The sequence below is a fragment of the Molothrus aeneus genome, chromosome 21 (genome assembly GCF_037042795.1).
Source record: "Molothrus aeneus isolate 106 chromosome 21, BPBGC_Maene_1.0, whole genome shotgun sequence".
Classification (NCBI taxonomy): domain Eukaryota; kingdom Metazoa; phylum Chordata; class Aves; order Passeriformes; family Icteridae; genus Molothrus; species Molothrus aeneus.
Window position 1 is genome coordinate 7327885 of NC_089666.1, and position 16249 is coordinate 7344133.

At 55.9% G+C, this 16249-nt stretch overlaps 1 protein-coding gene across 1 annotated transcript; it reads right to left on the reverse strand.

The window, feature by feature from the left end:
- Positions 1–4966: 4966 nt before the first annotated feature.
- H6PD (hexose-6-phosphate dehydrogenase/glucose 1-dehydrogenase) lies at positions 4967–15231 on the reverse strand. The gene is made up of 6 exons (XM_066563890.1): positions 14858–15231; positions 13467–13618; positions 11651–12306; positions 10468–10585; positions 8691–8960; positions 4967–8044 (listed from the first exon to the last, which is right to left on the reverse strand). Exons 3-6 carry the CDS (start codon positions 12275–12277, stop codon positions 6687–6689), a joined length of 2373 nt encoding a protein of 790 aa, XP_066419987.1. The 5' UTR covers positions 12278–12306; positions 13467–13618; positions 14858–15231; the 3' UTR covers positions 4967–6686.
- Positions 15232–16249: the final 1018 nt, after the last annotated feature.

Below are 16249 nucleotides of genomic sequence, written 5' to 3' on the forward strand. Positions count from 1 at the left end.
GGCCGGGAACGGCGCGGGACCGGCGGGGGAAGCTGCAGAGCCGGGCCGGGAACGGAGCGGGGCCGGGGAGCGGCGGGGCTGGGAACGGAGCGGATCCGGGGCGCTGCCGCCGGCGGAGTTCGCGATCGCGGGGCACAGCGACAGCCCCGCAGCGGCGGCCCCTGTGCCCATCCCCGGCCCGCAGGCGGCACCGTTTCTGTGTGGGATCCGGGCTGTTCCGGGCTGTTCTGCTACTCCAGCCCGTTTCTGTGTGGGATCCGGGCTGTTCCGGGCTGTTCTGCTACTCCAGCCCGTTTCTGTGTGCAATCCGGGCTGTTCCGGGCTGTTCTGCTACTCCAGCCCGTTTCTGTGTGCAATCCGGGCTGTTCCGGGCTGTTCTGCTACTCCAGCCCGTTTCTGTGTGCAATCCGGGCTGTTCCGGGCTGTTCTGCTACTCCAGCCCGTTTCTGTGTGCAATCCGGGCTGTTCCGGGCTGTTCTGCTACTCCAGCCCGTTTCTGTGTGCAATCTGCGCTGCTCGGTGCCGTTCTGCCACCCTCGCTCCAGGCACGGCTGGCAGTAGCGGGCAGCCCCGGGCGTGGCGCTGGGGATCTCCGGGCACTCGGTGGCGGCTCCATCCTCGGTGTCCGCACAGCCCCCCAGAGTTCCGCATTTCTCCTCAAAAAGGGGGATCGGGCACGGGAAGGGGCTGCCCAGGGAGGTGGCGGAGTCTCCGTGCCCAGAGGTGTTCGGGGAATGCGCTTTGTGCCATGCTCCGGGTGGCGTGGTGGTGTTCTGTCGCAGGATGGACTCGGAGATCTCAGAAGTCTTTTCCAACCTAACCCATTCTGTGATTCTGTGATTTGTTTCAGTCACTCCTGGGAATGTCTGTTTGCTTTTTAAAGACTCATTTGTTTACCGAAATAAACCTGAGAAATACAATTCTGTTCATTTCAGTTCTCATTCCAAGAAAAACCCTTTGGACAAATCTGACCCGGTAGTGCCCCTTTGAGATGTAGAATTTTTCAGTATTTCCGGACAAAAAGACTGGTTTGTAGCAATACTGCTCAAGCTGCAAAGCCGTGGATTGTCATAAATTCAGCAAGCCATATTGCATGGGATACCTCCAAGGACCACCTAGGAGCTGCTGCAGGAAGTGGTGTGAGTGATTCAGGAGGTGGCCGCCTGCCATCTGAGTCACTGTGCAATGAATGCCCCTGCATGCTGCTGCAGTTATTGTTCTTGGGGATTGGACACGAGCATGGCTCTTGACATTTCTCATCACTGATGGTCTTGGGGCACATGTGAAAAAAAAAGCACAGTTATTTCACTAATTTATTGAGCATATTTTGATATCTGTGGGGAATAGTTGCTCTATGCCAGTCACTGTGGTCCTTCAAAAAAACCACATTCACATCAGAATAAATTTATTACTCTAGCTGACCAGAAACACCGGGGAGATTGTGCATACAACAAAAATATGTTCTTCCACACCCTGCAAAATAAAAATAGGAGGGTTTATGTCAAACAGATATATATTGGGTAGCTTTTTCAAAACTACTTTGCTTTGACCTGGTCCTGCTCATATTTAAGTTACTTTCCCCCACTAATTTCAGGGAGAAGCGGGGTGGAGGAGTGAGAGGAGCAGTAGGGAAGCTGGAGGAAACCAGACGTGACAAGTGCTGAAGCAGAACTTCTCAGCTTTGTGGTGGCTTCTCGCCAGATGAGATCACAGCTCCTATGGAATCCTGTCTGCTTTTATTTCCTTAATATTTGACTTTCTTGCTTCCTCAAGAAGCAGGAATTGCTAATCTTCAGTCACTTGCTTTGAGCACTGTCTGCAGCACAAACAGAGGCAGAGGGGGGTGACTGACAGGGGCCAGTGTTTGTGGCCTGCAGTGGGATCCCTCTGACTGGGGATGGAGCTTGGATTAGCAGAGACTTTTCCAGCTCCCATCCTTGTGAATTTATGCTGAAACTATTAAAAGGAAGGTGGGAGGAGGAATGGCTTGGCATGGCTGCTTTCTTGTGGTCAGCACTCAGCACTGTAGATTAGCTCTGGGGTCTGGACTGGGATGAGCATCCACCTTCTGACAACTTCGTCCCTTTGGAATGTCTGCAGCTAAATATTTAAATCCTTTGGACTCCCAGCATGGACTGTGGGGCTGGGACAGACTCTGGAGTGACACTGCCCTTGCAGCAGAGGCTGAGGGCTGCAGCAGCAGCAGCAGAGGGGATCCTGCTGCTGTACCCAGCCGGGCAGGCAGAGAGCCCAGAGCTCTGTGTGCCCAGGGCAGAGGGAGAGCAGCAGAGCAGCCACTCTGCCCCAAACATGTCCCTGCTGCAGGCAGGCTGTGCCTGCGGGCTCGGAGGGACACAGTGCAGCACAGAGGAACAATGAGTGCCTCTAAGTGCAGCCACAAAGCCACAGCAGCCCAGTGTGCTGCAGGACAGAGGGGCTGTGAAAACAGAGCCTCACCAGGGAGAAACCCTGCCAAGCCTGCCCGGAGCACAATCAACAAACCCTCCCCAGCTGGAAGATGAGGTGGAAAGGGGAGTGAAGGAGAGCGGGATGGAGGAGAAAAAAGAGGCGTTCCCCAGGGGCACTTTGCAGGAAAAAAAAAAAGTGGTTATCTTCATTTTAGTGCCTTCTTGAGAACTGAGATGTTGGCACAGTCAGCACAGCAACACACCGCAACACAAGTAAATGCAGCTGCTGAATGAAATTAAGCCCTTCATAAAAAATAAAAATAAAAAAGTAGAATCCAGGTATTTTGCTTTACATTCACCTGGAGAGAAGAGTCGCGCTGTGATGTCTCTTCTCCTGACTCCTTTGCCTTTCTGTCTCAGCACAGGGTGCTGGATGCCTTAAAGGATGGGATATATGTAATGGGAGCCCTTGGATGCAGAATTTACTCTTTAAGTAGAGTGCTCCCCTATTTAGAGCAGCACTTACAACCCCAGCTCAGTGCTGGGTTACCCCTGAGGCACCTGCAGGTGACTGTCCCCTCCTGAGGGGAGCACCCCTGAAATCCCAGTGGTTTACTGGCTGGCACGAGTCCTGCCGGGGCTGGAAGGGGCCACTCCCGCCATCCCTGCGCTGGTGTCACACACAGCCGTGCTGGTCCGGGCCTGGAAACGGCTCCTCCGGCAGGACAGGGCTGGGGAAGGCTCCCAGCAGCACGGGCAAGCAGCACCCTCTGCTGCTGGCAGAGCTGGCTCTGGGCTTGCAGAGAGCGCCTGAGGAAAGGCACCCGCAGCCATTCCTCTGCAAACGGGGGCTGCTCTGGGTGCTGGACACTGAGCCGGGTCAGCTCTGTGTGCTGGACACTCAGACACTGAGCAAAGGGTCAGCTCTGTGTGCTGGACACTCAGACACTGAGCAAGGGCTGCTGTGTGTGCTGGACACTCGGACACTGAGCAAAGGGTCAGCTCTGTGTGCTGGACACTCAGACACTGAGCAAAGGGTCAGCTCTGTGTGCTGGACACTCAGACACTGAGCCGGGGCAGCTCTGTGTGCTGGACACTCAGACACGGAGCCGGGGCAGCTCTGTGTGCTGGACACTCAGACACGGAGCCGGGGCAGCTCTGTGTGCTGGACACTCAGACACGGAGCCGGGGCAGCTCTGTGTGCTGGACACTCAGACACTGAGCAAAGGCTGCTGTGTGTGCTGGACACTCAGACACGGAGCCGGGGCAGCTCTGTGTGCTGGACACTCAGACACGGAGCCGGGGCAGCTCTGTGTGCTGGACACTCAGACACGGAGCCGGGGCAGCTCTGTGTGCTGGACACTCAGACACTGAGCAAAGGGTCAGCTCTGTGTGCTGGACACTCAGACACTGAGCAAGGGCTGCTGTGTGTGCTGGACACTCAGACACTGAGCAAAGGGTCAGCTCTGTGTGCTGGACACTCAGACACTGAGCAAAGGGTCAGCTCTGTGTGCTGGACACTCAGACACTGAGCAAAGGCTGCTGCGTGTGCTGGACACTCAGACACTGAGCAAAGGCTGCTGTGTGTGCTGGACACTCAGACACTGAGCAAAGGCTGCTGTGTGTGCTGGACACTGAGCAAGGGCTGCTCTGGACACTCAGCTCCTGTGGGAAATCCTGTGCACAGAGAAATTCTGTGTGAGAAAGCAGAATTCTCACCATGGGGAGAGCTGGGGCAGCGGCTGGCACGGAGCTCATCCCTGCAGCATTGGTGCCAGCCCTGCATCACTGCAGCACCCATGCCAGCTCTGCATTGCTGCAGCACCCATGCCAGCCCTGCATCCCTGCAGCATTGGTGCCAGCCCTGCATCACTGCAGCACCCATGCCAGCCGTGCATGCAGGGAAACCAGCACGTGTGCATCAGCAGGAGTGCAGCAAGAAAAGGTCTGGTTTAAATCCTGCCAGGAGAATGAAGGGCTCCCCTTGGATGGAGCTGCTGCTCCTCCTCCCCTCCCTGGTGCCCTTGCCACGGATGAAGGGGCAGGTGGGATTGTCCTTTGGCAATCAGCTGGAGGTCAGGAGCAGCTCTGGGACCTTCCACAGGGCCCTGCCAGCCCCGAGTCCCAGCTCAGCTCAGCTGGAACTTCAGCTGCAGCCCCTGAGCTCACAGAGCACAGCTCAGAGGCAAACACGCAGCTCTGTGAGCTCTGTGCTGTGGTGACAGTGCCCATGGAAATGCAACACACAGTAAATGTGGATCACTGAGGCTTTCCTGAGGCCTGGCCATTCCAGGGCCCTGCACAGCACTGCCTGATTCCATCTTCTCACCTTAAAAGGGCTTTGGCTGCTCCTTGTTTTGGAAAGTCCTGGCCTTGTCTGGATGAGACACCAAAAAAAAAAAAAGGAAAAAAAAAAGCAAGAGTCAGAGTGAACATTTAATACTGCAGTGACATTGTCCACTTTGCCACTTAGCACAACTAAAACCCTAAAACTTCACTCAGCAGGAAGTGCTTCCCATCTCTGGAAGAAATTAAAAGACACTTCTTGTCAAAAACTATTTATTTTTTATAAATATAATTCTTTATTCATTAAACAATATGAAAAGAATCACAAAACTTTACTCATGGGAAAAAAAAAGATTGTACAATTTGATTTATAAAAGCTGAAGTGAAAAATGAGTTATTTCCAGTGTTAGTTTTCTGTAAAACATATAATCATACCATTGAATTGTCAGAATGCACTTGACATTAAAAAAACGAATAAAAATTAGTATCAATAATCACTTATGGGAGAAACAGACTGTAAGAAGTTACTCCATGGAGCTGCCTTTGCAAAGAAAGGTTAATACAAGCTCTCAAGAAGGTGCACACCTTCTATTAATAACTTTCACAAAATAAAAATAGCCCTGCTTCCCTGGCCTACAGCCCAGTGGATTGCTACCATTCCTCTTCATCAGATTTGTTGCTCATTTAACCCTTCTTCCCATCCAGTCTCTCTCTTTCCAGTCATAAATGTTGTATATTCAAAAATATTTGGTTTTCATTTAGCAAATGCTAAGAATTAAAGAGTTTAACAGAAATTATCTGTGCGGAAAAAAAAAATACACTTCTGAAAAATCCCCCAAACAACCCAGATAGCTCCATTCACCAAGGAAAACATGTGGAAACTTTTAATGGATTTTAATAAAATCTTGGATACATTTTGGGGTGACCCACTAGATAGAGACTTCACAAATAAAGCCTATTTTCACCTGCAAAGAACAGTAGGTCCCTGGGGAAAAGCCCATGTGCTTATTTCAAAGTGCAAATGAACCTTTCAGTGTTCATTTCAAAAGGTGCCAGCCACATATTACCAAGCAAGTGTGCAAAAATAAGAAAATTCTAATGCCACAGTCACCTGTAAGACAGGAATAAACTGGTATTCATAACAATATAGTTACTCTCTCATAGGTCACTTTTTCATTAAAACTTGTTCCCTCGCACCAAATACAAAAGAACTGGAATGAAGTGAACACGGGCATTTTCGCTCAAAAATAAAAGATTTCTCTGCTAGCTAAACCCAAGCTTTTCCTCTGAGCACCAAGCTTTCCCTCAGTAATTATTGCACTCTCAGGTTTACACTCACCTGGAGAGCAGAGCTGTGCCATACTCTCAGCCTGCCCCGTTATTTCCAGAGCCCCAACACATCCAGGGTTACACATCCACGTGCAAACCACCATCACTGCCCTGAGACAAGGGCCTGGCCCAGCCAGGCTGAGCAGGGCAGGGATCAATGTGGTACTGTTGTCTCTAGCCTGAGAATTACATTAAATTAGACAGAATTTGGCAGGCAGTTGATTTAACAAGTCCCCTGAAGTGCCTGTGAGGTAGTTACATGCCAGTAAGCACAAACAGGGAAACTGAGGCACTTCAAGGTGAAGTCATTTGTCCAAAGTCTCAGTGAGAAGCCATAGCAGAGCCAGAAAGGCCACACTGGGCTTGTGGCTCCTCCTGAGCTCCAAACACAGAGCCCAGGCTCAAACACCAGAGGTGTGCAGGGCAGAGAACCCAGAGCAGAGCCAGAAAGGGCACACTGGGCTTGTGGCTCCTCCTGAGCTCTGGCCACTGAGCCCAGCTCACCCAGGCTGCAATGCCAGGGGTGCTGCAGGCCATGGGTCCCCCTGAAGGCCGGAGGTGTCAGGGATGGAGCTGCTGCTGGCAACGCAGGAACAAGGACTTCGTGTGTGACAAGCCAGGCTGTGAAGGCCACGCAGACAGGGGAGGAGGGACACTGCAGCATCACCCTAGCAGAGCTTCATAATCCACGTACCAGACGAGCTGGCCAGAGCTGGGGCTGACCCCCGAGATGGGCCACTTGCGGGGCTCGCGGCCCACCCTGCTGAGCAGCGCGGTGATGTCGTGCTTGCCCTTGCCCAGCACCAGCACGAACACCTGCCTGGCCCTGTTGATGAGGGGCAGGCTGAGGCTCATCCTCTGGTGGGGCTTGACGGGGCTCTCGGTCAGCACCACCGTGGGAGCCCCTTCCAGGCCGTGCTCGGAGCGGGGGAAGAGCGAGGCCGTGTGTCCGTCCGTGCCCACGCCCAGCAGCACCAGGTCGAAGCTGGCGTTGGCCACCAGGGCCGCGATGTCCTGGGCGTAGAGCTCAGCACCGCCGTCCTCCTCCACGCAGAGGCGGCGGTTGAGGTGCACGGGCATGGGGTGGATGTTGAGGTAGGGCACCCTGACGTGCTGCAGGAGGTGCTGGTGCAGGCCCTGGAAGTTGGACTCGCCGTCGGTCAGGGGCACGCAGCGCTCGTCTGCCAGCCACACGTGGCTGTGCTGCCAGGGGAAGCCGTGGTGGTGCCTAGCCAGGCGCTGGAACAGCCCCACGGGGCTGGAGCCGCCCGACAGGGCCAGGTGGAACTGGCCCGAGCGAGCCACGCTGCGCACGGCCGCCGCCTCCATGTCGGAGGCCAGCCGGGCAATCAGCTCCTCGGCCCAGGCCGACACCAAGGGACTCTGCCGGAACTGGGACTGGATGGCCCTGAACTCACTTGGCATCTGCCCGCTGGGGTGCAGCAGCTCTGCCGGCTCTGCCAGGCTGAACTCCACTCCCCCGGCCACCATCTCAAAGTCCAGCAGCTGCTGGTTCTCCACGCCGCCGGGGTAGAGGCGCGGGGGCTGGCGGGACGTGCTGTCCAGCAGAGGCGTCCAGAAGGCCCACGAGGCCAGCAGGCTCTCCGTGGTGATGAAGAAATCCTTCCTGCCGTGGTAGATGTGGGAGATGAGGACAGAATAGGCATCTCTCTCCTTGACAGGGCTGTACATGTAGAAATCAGACAGCGGCTGTCCGAAGATGTGCAGGTCTGAGCGAGCTCCTGCTTCCTTCCAGCTGTCCTTGGGCATGGCAGGCTGGAAGAGGTTCCTGCTCACCAGCACCGCGGGGGTGTTGAGAGCACCGTGCCCAAAGTAGAAGATGATCTGCTTGGGTTTGCAGTGGCTGTGGCCTGCATCCCTCAGCGTGCCACTCTGAGGGCAGTAGGCCGTGTTCCTGAAGAGGACGCGGGCGTAGCCCACCCGCTCATCCAGAGCCTTCCCTGAGGTGAGCAGGAACGGGACCCCGTCCCAGCGCAGGCTGTGGCTGTGGATCAGCACTCCTGCAACGACAGACACCCCACCACACCTCAACAGCAGGCACCCCTGGGGATCTCCCTTACTGCCCAGCATTCACCCTCCTCAGCTCCCTTGGTACCCACTGTGTTTCTAGCTCCCCATCAGCCCTTCCACGGCTTCACTGCCTACCCAGAACTCAATGATCTTTATGGTCCCTTCCCACCTGGCCATCCATGATTCTCACTGCCTCCAGCTCCCTGCTGTGCTCCCTCCCAGCCATCCCACTTGTTCGGCCTCCTTTCATCTTGCAGGAAACCAGTTTGTGAGCATGAGCATCATTTAGACAATTCTCTTCGTGTTCACAGCATGCCTGGAGATGGCCTTGTGGTTCACTTACCACAGAGAACAAAGCTTAACCCCTCAACTCAAGTTTATGGGAAGGTGAAGGAGTTTATAGGCTACTTCTAAAAACAATGCAGAGATTTTATAATAATGGGCCTTAACCTTTACACATCCCATTCCCTGGATCACTGGTGAACTGACACAACAACAGCATTATCTTGTCCAGCTCCCAGTTACCATGCCAGTGGATGCCTGGGCACATCCCCGAGTCGGCAGCAAGCCCCAGAGCCATAGGGCTGGTCCTGCAGGGCTCACAGCTCTGACTGCTCCCCTGGCCCAAACCCTCACCTGCAAAGGTCGGCGTGGTGCTGACGTGGCCCCGTGCCTCGGGCAGCTCCTCCTGCACCTGGCTGTCGTAGGCCTGGTACTGCCCCAGCACGGCGCTGCTCCTCTGCAGCCCCCACAGGGCCTGGAAGGCCTGCAGCTTGTGCTGCACCACCTCCTGGGCACTGCTGACGTTGGCAGGGAGCTCCATGATGAGGAACAGGAGGGCCTCGGTGAGGTGGTTCTGCAGCACGTCCCGGATCACCCCGTACTGCTCGTAGAAGCTGGTGCGGCCTGGGCACGGCAGGAGGCAAAATGCTGCTCAGGGGACCTGGTTCCCTTCTGCATCTCCCTGTGGGGCCAGGGAGAGCAAAGCTCCAAGCTCCTCTCTCCCCACCCAGCAATTAACCTGAAGCAATCAAGCTCAGGGAATGGGTGTCCTGTCACTGGATGTGTGCAGGGTCTGGTCGGACAGAGCTTTGGGCAACCTGTCCTAGTGGAAGTGGTCACTGCTTGTAGCAGGACAAGATGGTTTTCCTGTCCTCAGAAGGCTTTGGCTGAGCCATACCCTTGGGAGACAAAATTTGGTGCACAGAGCCACGCTTCCCTTTCCCTGCCTGGCCTGTCACACAGGTGGGGACAGTGGGAGAAGGACAGTGCACTGCAGGAGTGACTCAAGGCTGTGTGTCACCAGCAGCAGGCTGCATCACCACCACCACCACAGGCTTCCCCCACTGACTGATCATTCATCTCCCTCCCAATCCAAAGGCACATTCAGTAATGGGATCAGTGCTGCAGACTTGCTGGGAGCCAGGCTGCCAGCTGAAGCTGCACAGGGAAAACAGACATCAAGTGACAAATGACATCAAATGACATCAAATGACAAAGTTGTTCAGAGAGGGGGGGCACAGGGAGCAGCTGGGGCTGTGCACAGACAATGCTGCTCTCCCTAAATCTCTCTGCAGTGCACCCCTCTCCCACAAACAGGCTCAGGTGAGCTCTGGGCTGCCAAACCAAAGATTACCAGCCCAGGTTTGACAAAACTGCATTATCTGAGTCTGTGGAGGCTGAGGGAGGGAGGCAGAGGTGAGGTGAGTGGGGAAGCAGTCCTGCTGGTGCAGCAGCCAGGGCACCTGCCTGGCCAGGAGTGCTGCAGGCAGAGCCCAGCCCGGGAGCTTTGTGCTGAGCACTGCAGAGGGGATGCTGCAGCATTGCAGCAGTGCAGCCGTGCCCTTCAGCAGGAGCCCCACGCTGCCTCTCCGGGCTGGGACTCTCCCTCTGTAGTGCTCTTCCTACCACAGAGAGGAGGGCACAGAAACAGGCACACAAACCCACACTGGCCCAGGGACAGAAACATCCAGGCGGGAGATGCACGAGCACCTCCCAGAGAGCAGCACAAAGGCACACTCGGGGCGAGCCCGGGGGCTGGCAGGACAGCAGGACAGTTAAAGTGGCCTTAGACTGCATCAATTCCAAATCTAGGGCTGTTTGCCAAGAATTGGGATAGAAAGGTCAGCAATGCCCCCAGAGCTCTGCAGCAGAAAAAGGTGGGGGGCTCTGCCCCGGCTCCCAGATGAATTACAAATGGATTTTTTCCTTAGAGGCAGCAACTCTCCCTGGAAGTGAGTCAGTCTCCAGCACAGGAAGTGTGGGACAGTCCCTTTCTGTTTCCAGGGAGCAACACCCCATTCACCTGTTCCTTTTGTATTTCTGTACCAATGCCACCTCAAGGGCCCCCTGCCCATTATTTAGGAACCTGCCAGTTCTCACTCACTCACCCTCTGCACACTGCCTCACCAACCTTTAGCATCCACAGTCTCCTTCAAGACAACCTCCACTCTTTCCACATGGTGCCGGCTCCAAATGGGGTCCAGAAACTGTCGGTTCTGATCCCGAAAAGGCAGGATATGGGCCACAGCCTGTGAGGGGAAAATCCAAAGACCCAATAAAAACTCAGCAGATTCCCAGAGTGCCTCTGCCTCCCTGCCCCATGCAGCAGAGCAGGTCAGAGAAGAGAAAAGCAGCAGGAGAGGCTGCAGTGGTGCACAGCAGGGTCACCAGTGGCTCTCCAGAGCAGACATTAAAGGTCTTTCTGAGGAATTTGGAGGTTTCGTGTGAAAAGGCTGAACTACAAACTGCAGAGCACTCAGTTTATATCTGTCAGAGGACAAAGGGCTGAGTCAGACCATCCTGGGACTAATGTAAGGTTCCAAAGTGCTGAAATACATCACTTCAGATGCTTACACTACTAAAGCCATCTGCTCTTTTAATAAAATAAAAATAAAAATAAAAATAAACATTTAAAATAAAATAAACCCCCAAAATAAAACAGAAGAAATTCCCCCTCTCTGTGGAGATGCTCTCCACAGCTGGACATGCAACTTCTGAGTAAAACCTGGTCACATTGCCATGGCTGGAAGAGGCTGCTTTAAAGTGTGGCATCACATCCCTGAGAAACAAGGATGGCATGTCCTTGAACATCCTCCCTCTGGGACAGTGCAGCTCCACATCCTGAGCTGTACCTGCAGCAGACAGTCCTGCAGGGCAGGAAGAAACCTTCCCTAAGCATCCCCCAGAACTAACATCCCATCAGCTCCTTATCATATCAAATGGAGGAGTGCTTCCAGAAGCCATGGCTAAGCAGAGAGGCCTGTGTGGAATGAGCTGTGGAGCTGGGAGAGGACAGGTGCTGCTCACTCAGCGAAACCAAAGCCCTGACCTTGGCGAGGAGGCCAGAGGAGCTCTGCATCTCTGCTCCAGGCACAGAGCCCAGCCCTGCTCTGCAGAAGGGACCCTCACCACCCCAACAGGAGGAAGCCCTGCTTTGGTCTGCACATTTCCCCTGCTCTCCCAGGACAGAGAAACAGCACAGGATTCCAGGAGGCTCTGGATCACAAAGAGAGGCTCAGCATGGATTTGGGAGGAGAACAACGCTCTCCCCAGCCCCAGGCCCCGAGCCCCTCGGGCTGGCAGGGGCTGCTCACCTGCTTGCCCAGGTAATGGTCCACACGGTACATCTCCTCCTCCCTGAAGAAGCCTGCCAGCTGTGCAGCCAGCTGCTGGGCCGAGGGCAGGTCGTGGCCAAAGGGCTTCTCCAGCACCACGCGCAGCCAGGCCCCGGCGCGCGGCCGGCAGCTGCTGTTGATGTGCCCCGCGATCTCCGTGTAGGCAAAGGGTGGCACGGAGAAGTAGAAGATCCTGCCAGCCTCCTCCAGCCCCTCCTGGCTGAGCAGGGTCTCAATCTCCCTGTTCAGAGCTGCGTAGTCCTCGGCAGTCTTCAGCTGGTGGTACTGGCTGAGCTTCAGGAACTGGTCCTTGAGCACGGCACAGCGGTTGGGAGGCTCGTCGGGGGGACAGGACAGCTGCTTCAGCACGTCAAACATCAGCCTCTGCCCCGGCTCCAGAGCTGCCAGGGCAGCCCCGTGGAACGTGAAGCTGTGGCCACTGCTCACTTGGTCCATGTAGAGCTGGAACAGACCCTGCCACAAATACTTCTTGGCCAAATCCCCCGTGGCTCCCAGCAGGATGACGGAGATGTGGCCCTGGGAGGCTCCAGCTGGGGATGGCAGGGCTCCCACGAACAGCACCGTGCACAGGACCCTTCCCAGCATCTTGGGGAGAGGAGGGAGATCCAGGAACACTAGAGGTCAGGAATAAAAACACAAATCAATCCATGTTGTAGCACTGCAATACACAACACAAGGCACCTGCTTTCCCCACAAGAGCCAGGGGCCTCTGCCTGGATCCTCCACCAACAGCCTCTCCTCCCCTCCATGATCTGAATCAAGGCAGTAATTTGGGTTCCTGACAAACCTGCAGCCTCCTTCTGCACACCAGAAGTGAAGGCAGTGTGTGCTGCAGGTCCTTGGGCAGCACGTGCGCTGCTCCCACAGCTGGGGGGGTGTCAGTGCCTTTGCTCAGGGAAACAAACCCATTTTCATCCAAATCCCAAACTGGCCACAAAGGAGCACACGTGCCTGCACCCTGAGCACACGTGCCTGCATCCTGAATCCTGCTGGGGACTGTGCTCAAACACTGCCTGGCTGCCTTGGCATGGCTTCATGTCAATATTGTCACAGCAGCTCAGGGACAAACACGACCACTGGCAGCCCCAGGCTCTTCTTCTTTCACTTGTGGCTGCTGTGCCCCACCACTGGACTGGGTTCTAATGGCTAATGGCAGACTGGTGTGACAAAACAGCTCTGGGGAAGAAGTTCAGTCCCCAGATTGGTGTGAGCCAGTCTAGATGCAGCCCCATGGTGCTGTGTCTGTGGCCAGGTGACAACCTGGGCTTTGTGTTCTGCCTCCTGCAGCCTCCAGCACTGAGGAGCAGGTCCTGTTCTGGCCCTCTCCACTCAGTGCCCATTCAAACCACTGCAGCCAGGCCAAAAGTCCCTTTGCTCACGCTTATTTATTCAAAATAAAGTTGGTTTTAAGAGAAAAGACACATTTAGCACTTACACTGAGAAACACAGCAATGACTTTGCATTTGCAGAGATGTAATGTCACTGAAGAGAGGTTTAGTCACTCCTGTATGTGTGACTAAACCACTGTGCTGCTCTCATTACACAGGTATTATTTCAGCAGCTCTCACACTGGCTGTCTCCTTCCCTTTATGTCATTTATAAGCTGTGTTTAGTTGGATCTTCACAGCACACAATGTTATTTACTTTAAAAACTTTGAGCTCTGGTCAATAAATGGTGATAACTAAATAACTACAAGGAACATCGGGATATCTTTCCCTGTCTGCAGCTTGAAGTGCTCTGCAGAAATCTTGTGTTTCTCTCCAGCAGACTCACCTGTAACACAGGAGCTCTAGAGACCCCAAAAGCAGCTGGAGATTTTCCTCCTGCCCAGCCTCTCCCAGCGCAGCTCCTGCTCCTCCTGTGTCTCTGGGTGTCTCTGATCAGTGCTCAGGTGTGCAGCACAGGTAAGGCAGGTTGTTCCCTTCCTGGAAAACGGGAGGAAAGACCCAATTACAACAGAGAAAAACCAGAAGTGCCTGAGCCAGCAATGAGGCAGCAACATCCCAGCACATCCCTGCTCACAGTCCTGCCCCGCTGCTGTTTGTGAGCAGGTAAAACACAGGCACAGGTGGCAATTCCTGCTCCCAGACAGCTACACCGAGCTGAAATGCAGCATGTAAGTTTAACTCCTCCCTGCCCAGCCCTGTGCAGTGGCTGTGTCCCCTCCTTCCCTCCTCTCCTGGCTGTTTGAGCTCCCTGGACCCACTGAAGGAACACAGCCAGCAGCACTGGCAGCTGCCAAGGGGCACTGCTGAGGCTCTGCCTACAGAATAAATGATTCTCTGGTTCCCCCTCCCCTGCTGTGGGGTTATAACCCAGAAGACAAAGTTCCTCAGTGCAATAAATGGGTATTTACACTTCCTGAGCAACCTTTGTTCCAGGAACCAGAGGCACTGACACCCTGGCAGCCCTGCTGTGCTGGCTGGGGCAGGCACAGGGAGGAATGGGATGGGTCTGGGTGGGCCATGCTGCTCCAGACCCACAGAAAAAAGGGAATTAGCCAGGGAACTTCCCGGCAGATTCAGCCACAGTCACGTGTGTTCCCAAACCAAAGGCAGTTTCACAACCCTCCCAATTGCAAAATATTGAGCTACACTGCACAGAATAAGCTCAGCAAACCCAGTCAGTGTTTGTTTACTGCTTTCATATCAGCTAAGCACCACTGCTCCCATTAAAAAATAATACTCCAAAAATCCCCCAGCCAGGCAGAACAAAGTTACTCAGTCAGGCTTCAGGAAAAGACTCCTGGGCCTGATCCACATAAAACATGTGGAGCTTGGCCCAGCAGCCGGGCTGGGCACTCCCATGCACAGCCACTGCAGCTCCCGTTCACAGGAGCTCATTCCAGGTCTCTAGGGAAAAAATGCAAAAGGTTTTTTTTGTTACTGTTGTATCCTCACTGAAAAATAATCACCAGGTGCACGGCCAAAAGAGCTGGACTTTGATGGTCCTTGGGGGTCCCTTGCAGCTGAGGATATTCTGTGATTCTATGGAAAATGCAGCATGGCCTGGGGCTCCCACAGGGCTCTGCACACGAAGGAAAGGGCTCTGGGATTCTCTGAGGACTGGGGAAACCCTACTGGTGTTCTGTACTGCAAACACCGGGGCAGGAATGAGCTCACCATCAGCTGCTGGAGAAGCCAAGGCTTAATGAGGAGACTCACATTAAAAGCAAGATGAGAGGTGCACGAATTCGTGTTTGGCCCTTCTGGCTCTGACTCAGCCTCACTCCGTGTGCTCTGGCCCCAGCATCGTGACAGCTGCTGCTTCCAAAACCCTGGAAAAGCAGGACAGGGGACCGTGAGGAACCCAGCCCTGTGCGTAGGCAGTGCATGGAACGCGGGGATGAGCTCAGGGGTGGGAGGGATGAGCCCACCTGCGACAGGGATGAGCTCAGGGGTGGCAGGGATGAGCTCAGGGGTGGCAGGGCTGAGCCCACCTGTGGCAGGGATGAGCTCAGGGATGGCAGAGCTGAGCCCACCTGTGGCAGGGCTGAGCCCACCTGTGACAGGGATGAGCCCCGTGCGACAGCGGCTGTCGCAGCTCCCGGACACCGAGCGGGACCCGCCCGCCGCCCCCGCACCGGGCGCTGGAGCTCCCCGGCCCCGAGAAGGCCGGGCCGGTCCCGGGAAGGCCAGGCCGGGCTGCGGGGCTGCGGGACCGGGAGCGGGCAGGGAGCGGCCGGCCCGGGGCTGCACCGCAGTCCCTCCGCCCCGAGCTCCTCTGGCCGAGCCGGCCCCTCGCCGGGGGACGGGAACATCCCCCGTGCATGCCGCATCCCGCATCCCTCCCGCATCCTTCCCGCATCTCCCGTCCATCCCGCATCCCTCCATTCCCGCCGCCCACGCGGTTCCGGAGCGGGGAGGCCGGTGCGCGGTGCCGCAGGGTATGACTGGCTGACCGCCGGGCCCGGGCTGACCCCTCCCCGGCCCGAGCTGACCCCTCCGGCCCCGGCTGACCCCTCCCGGTCCGGTCCGGTCCGGTCCGGTCCCGGCTGCCCCCCCGGCCCGGCCCCGCTCACCGCACCGCGCCGGCGGCGGCGGGCCCGACACACAGCGCCCCGCCCGCTGCGCCCGCCCCGCGCCCGCCCCGCGCAGACTCTGCGGTTGGCGGCCGCTCCCGCCCGGCGCCGACGCTCGGGCGGGAGGAAAAACCCGCAGGGCTGAGCGGCTCTGGGGACACAGGGACACAGAACCCCCCCCCGGGGGTCATGGGGACACAGAACCCCTCCGGGGGATACAGAGCCCCCCGAGGAGACACGGACCCTGCCCAGCAGCGGGAACGCTCGCTTTGCCTGTTCAGAGGGGCGCAAACCCCAGCCCAGCTCAGTGCCACCTCTCCGCACCTGGCTCTGCTCTGCAGCTGCAGCACCAAAGGGCAGCAGAGCCCCGCTGCAGCAAACTCGCTTTTGTACATTCTTTCCCCCACTCCTAAACAAAGAACCCCTTGCTGTGGAACAGATTTCCACCGCAATGCCAAAGCACAGCCTCTGCCCCGGGTTTAGAGGGGCTCTGGATTGATAAACTGTCCTCTCCAGCTTAATGCTTCCTCCTCTG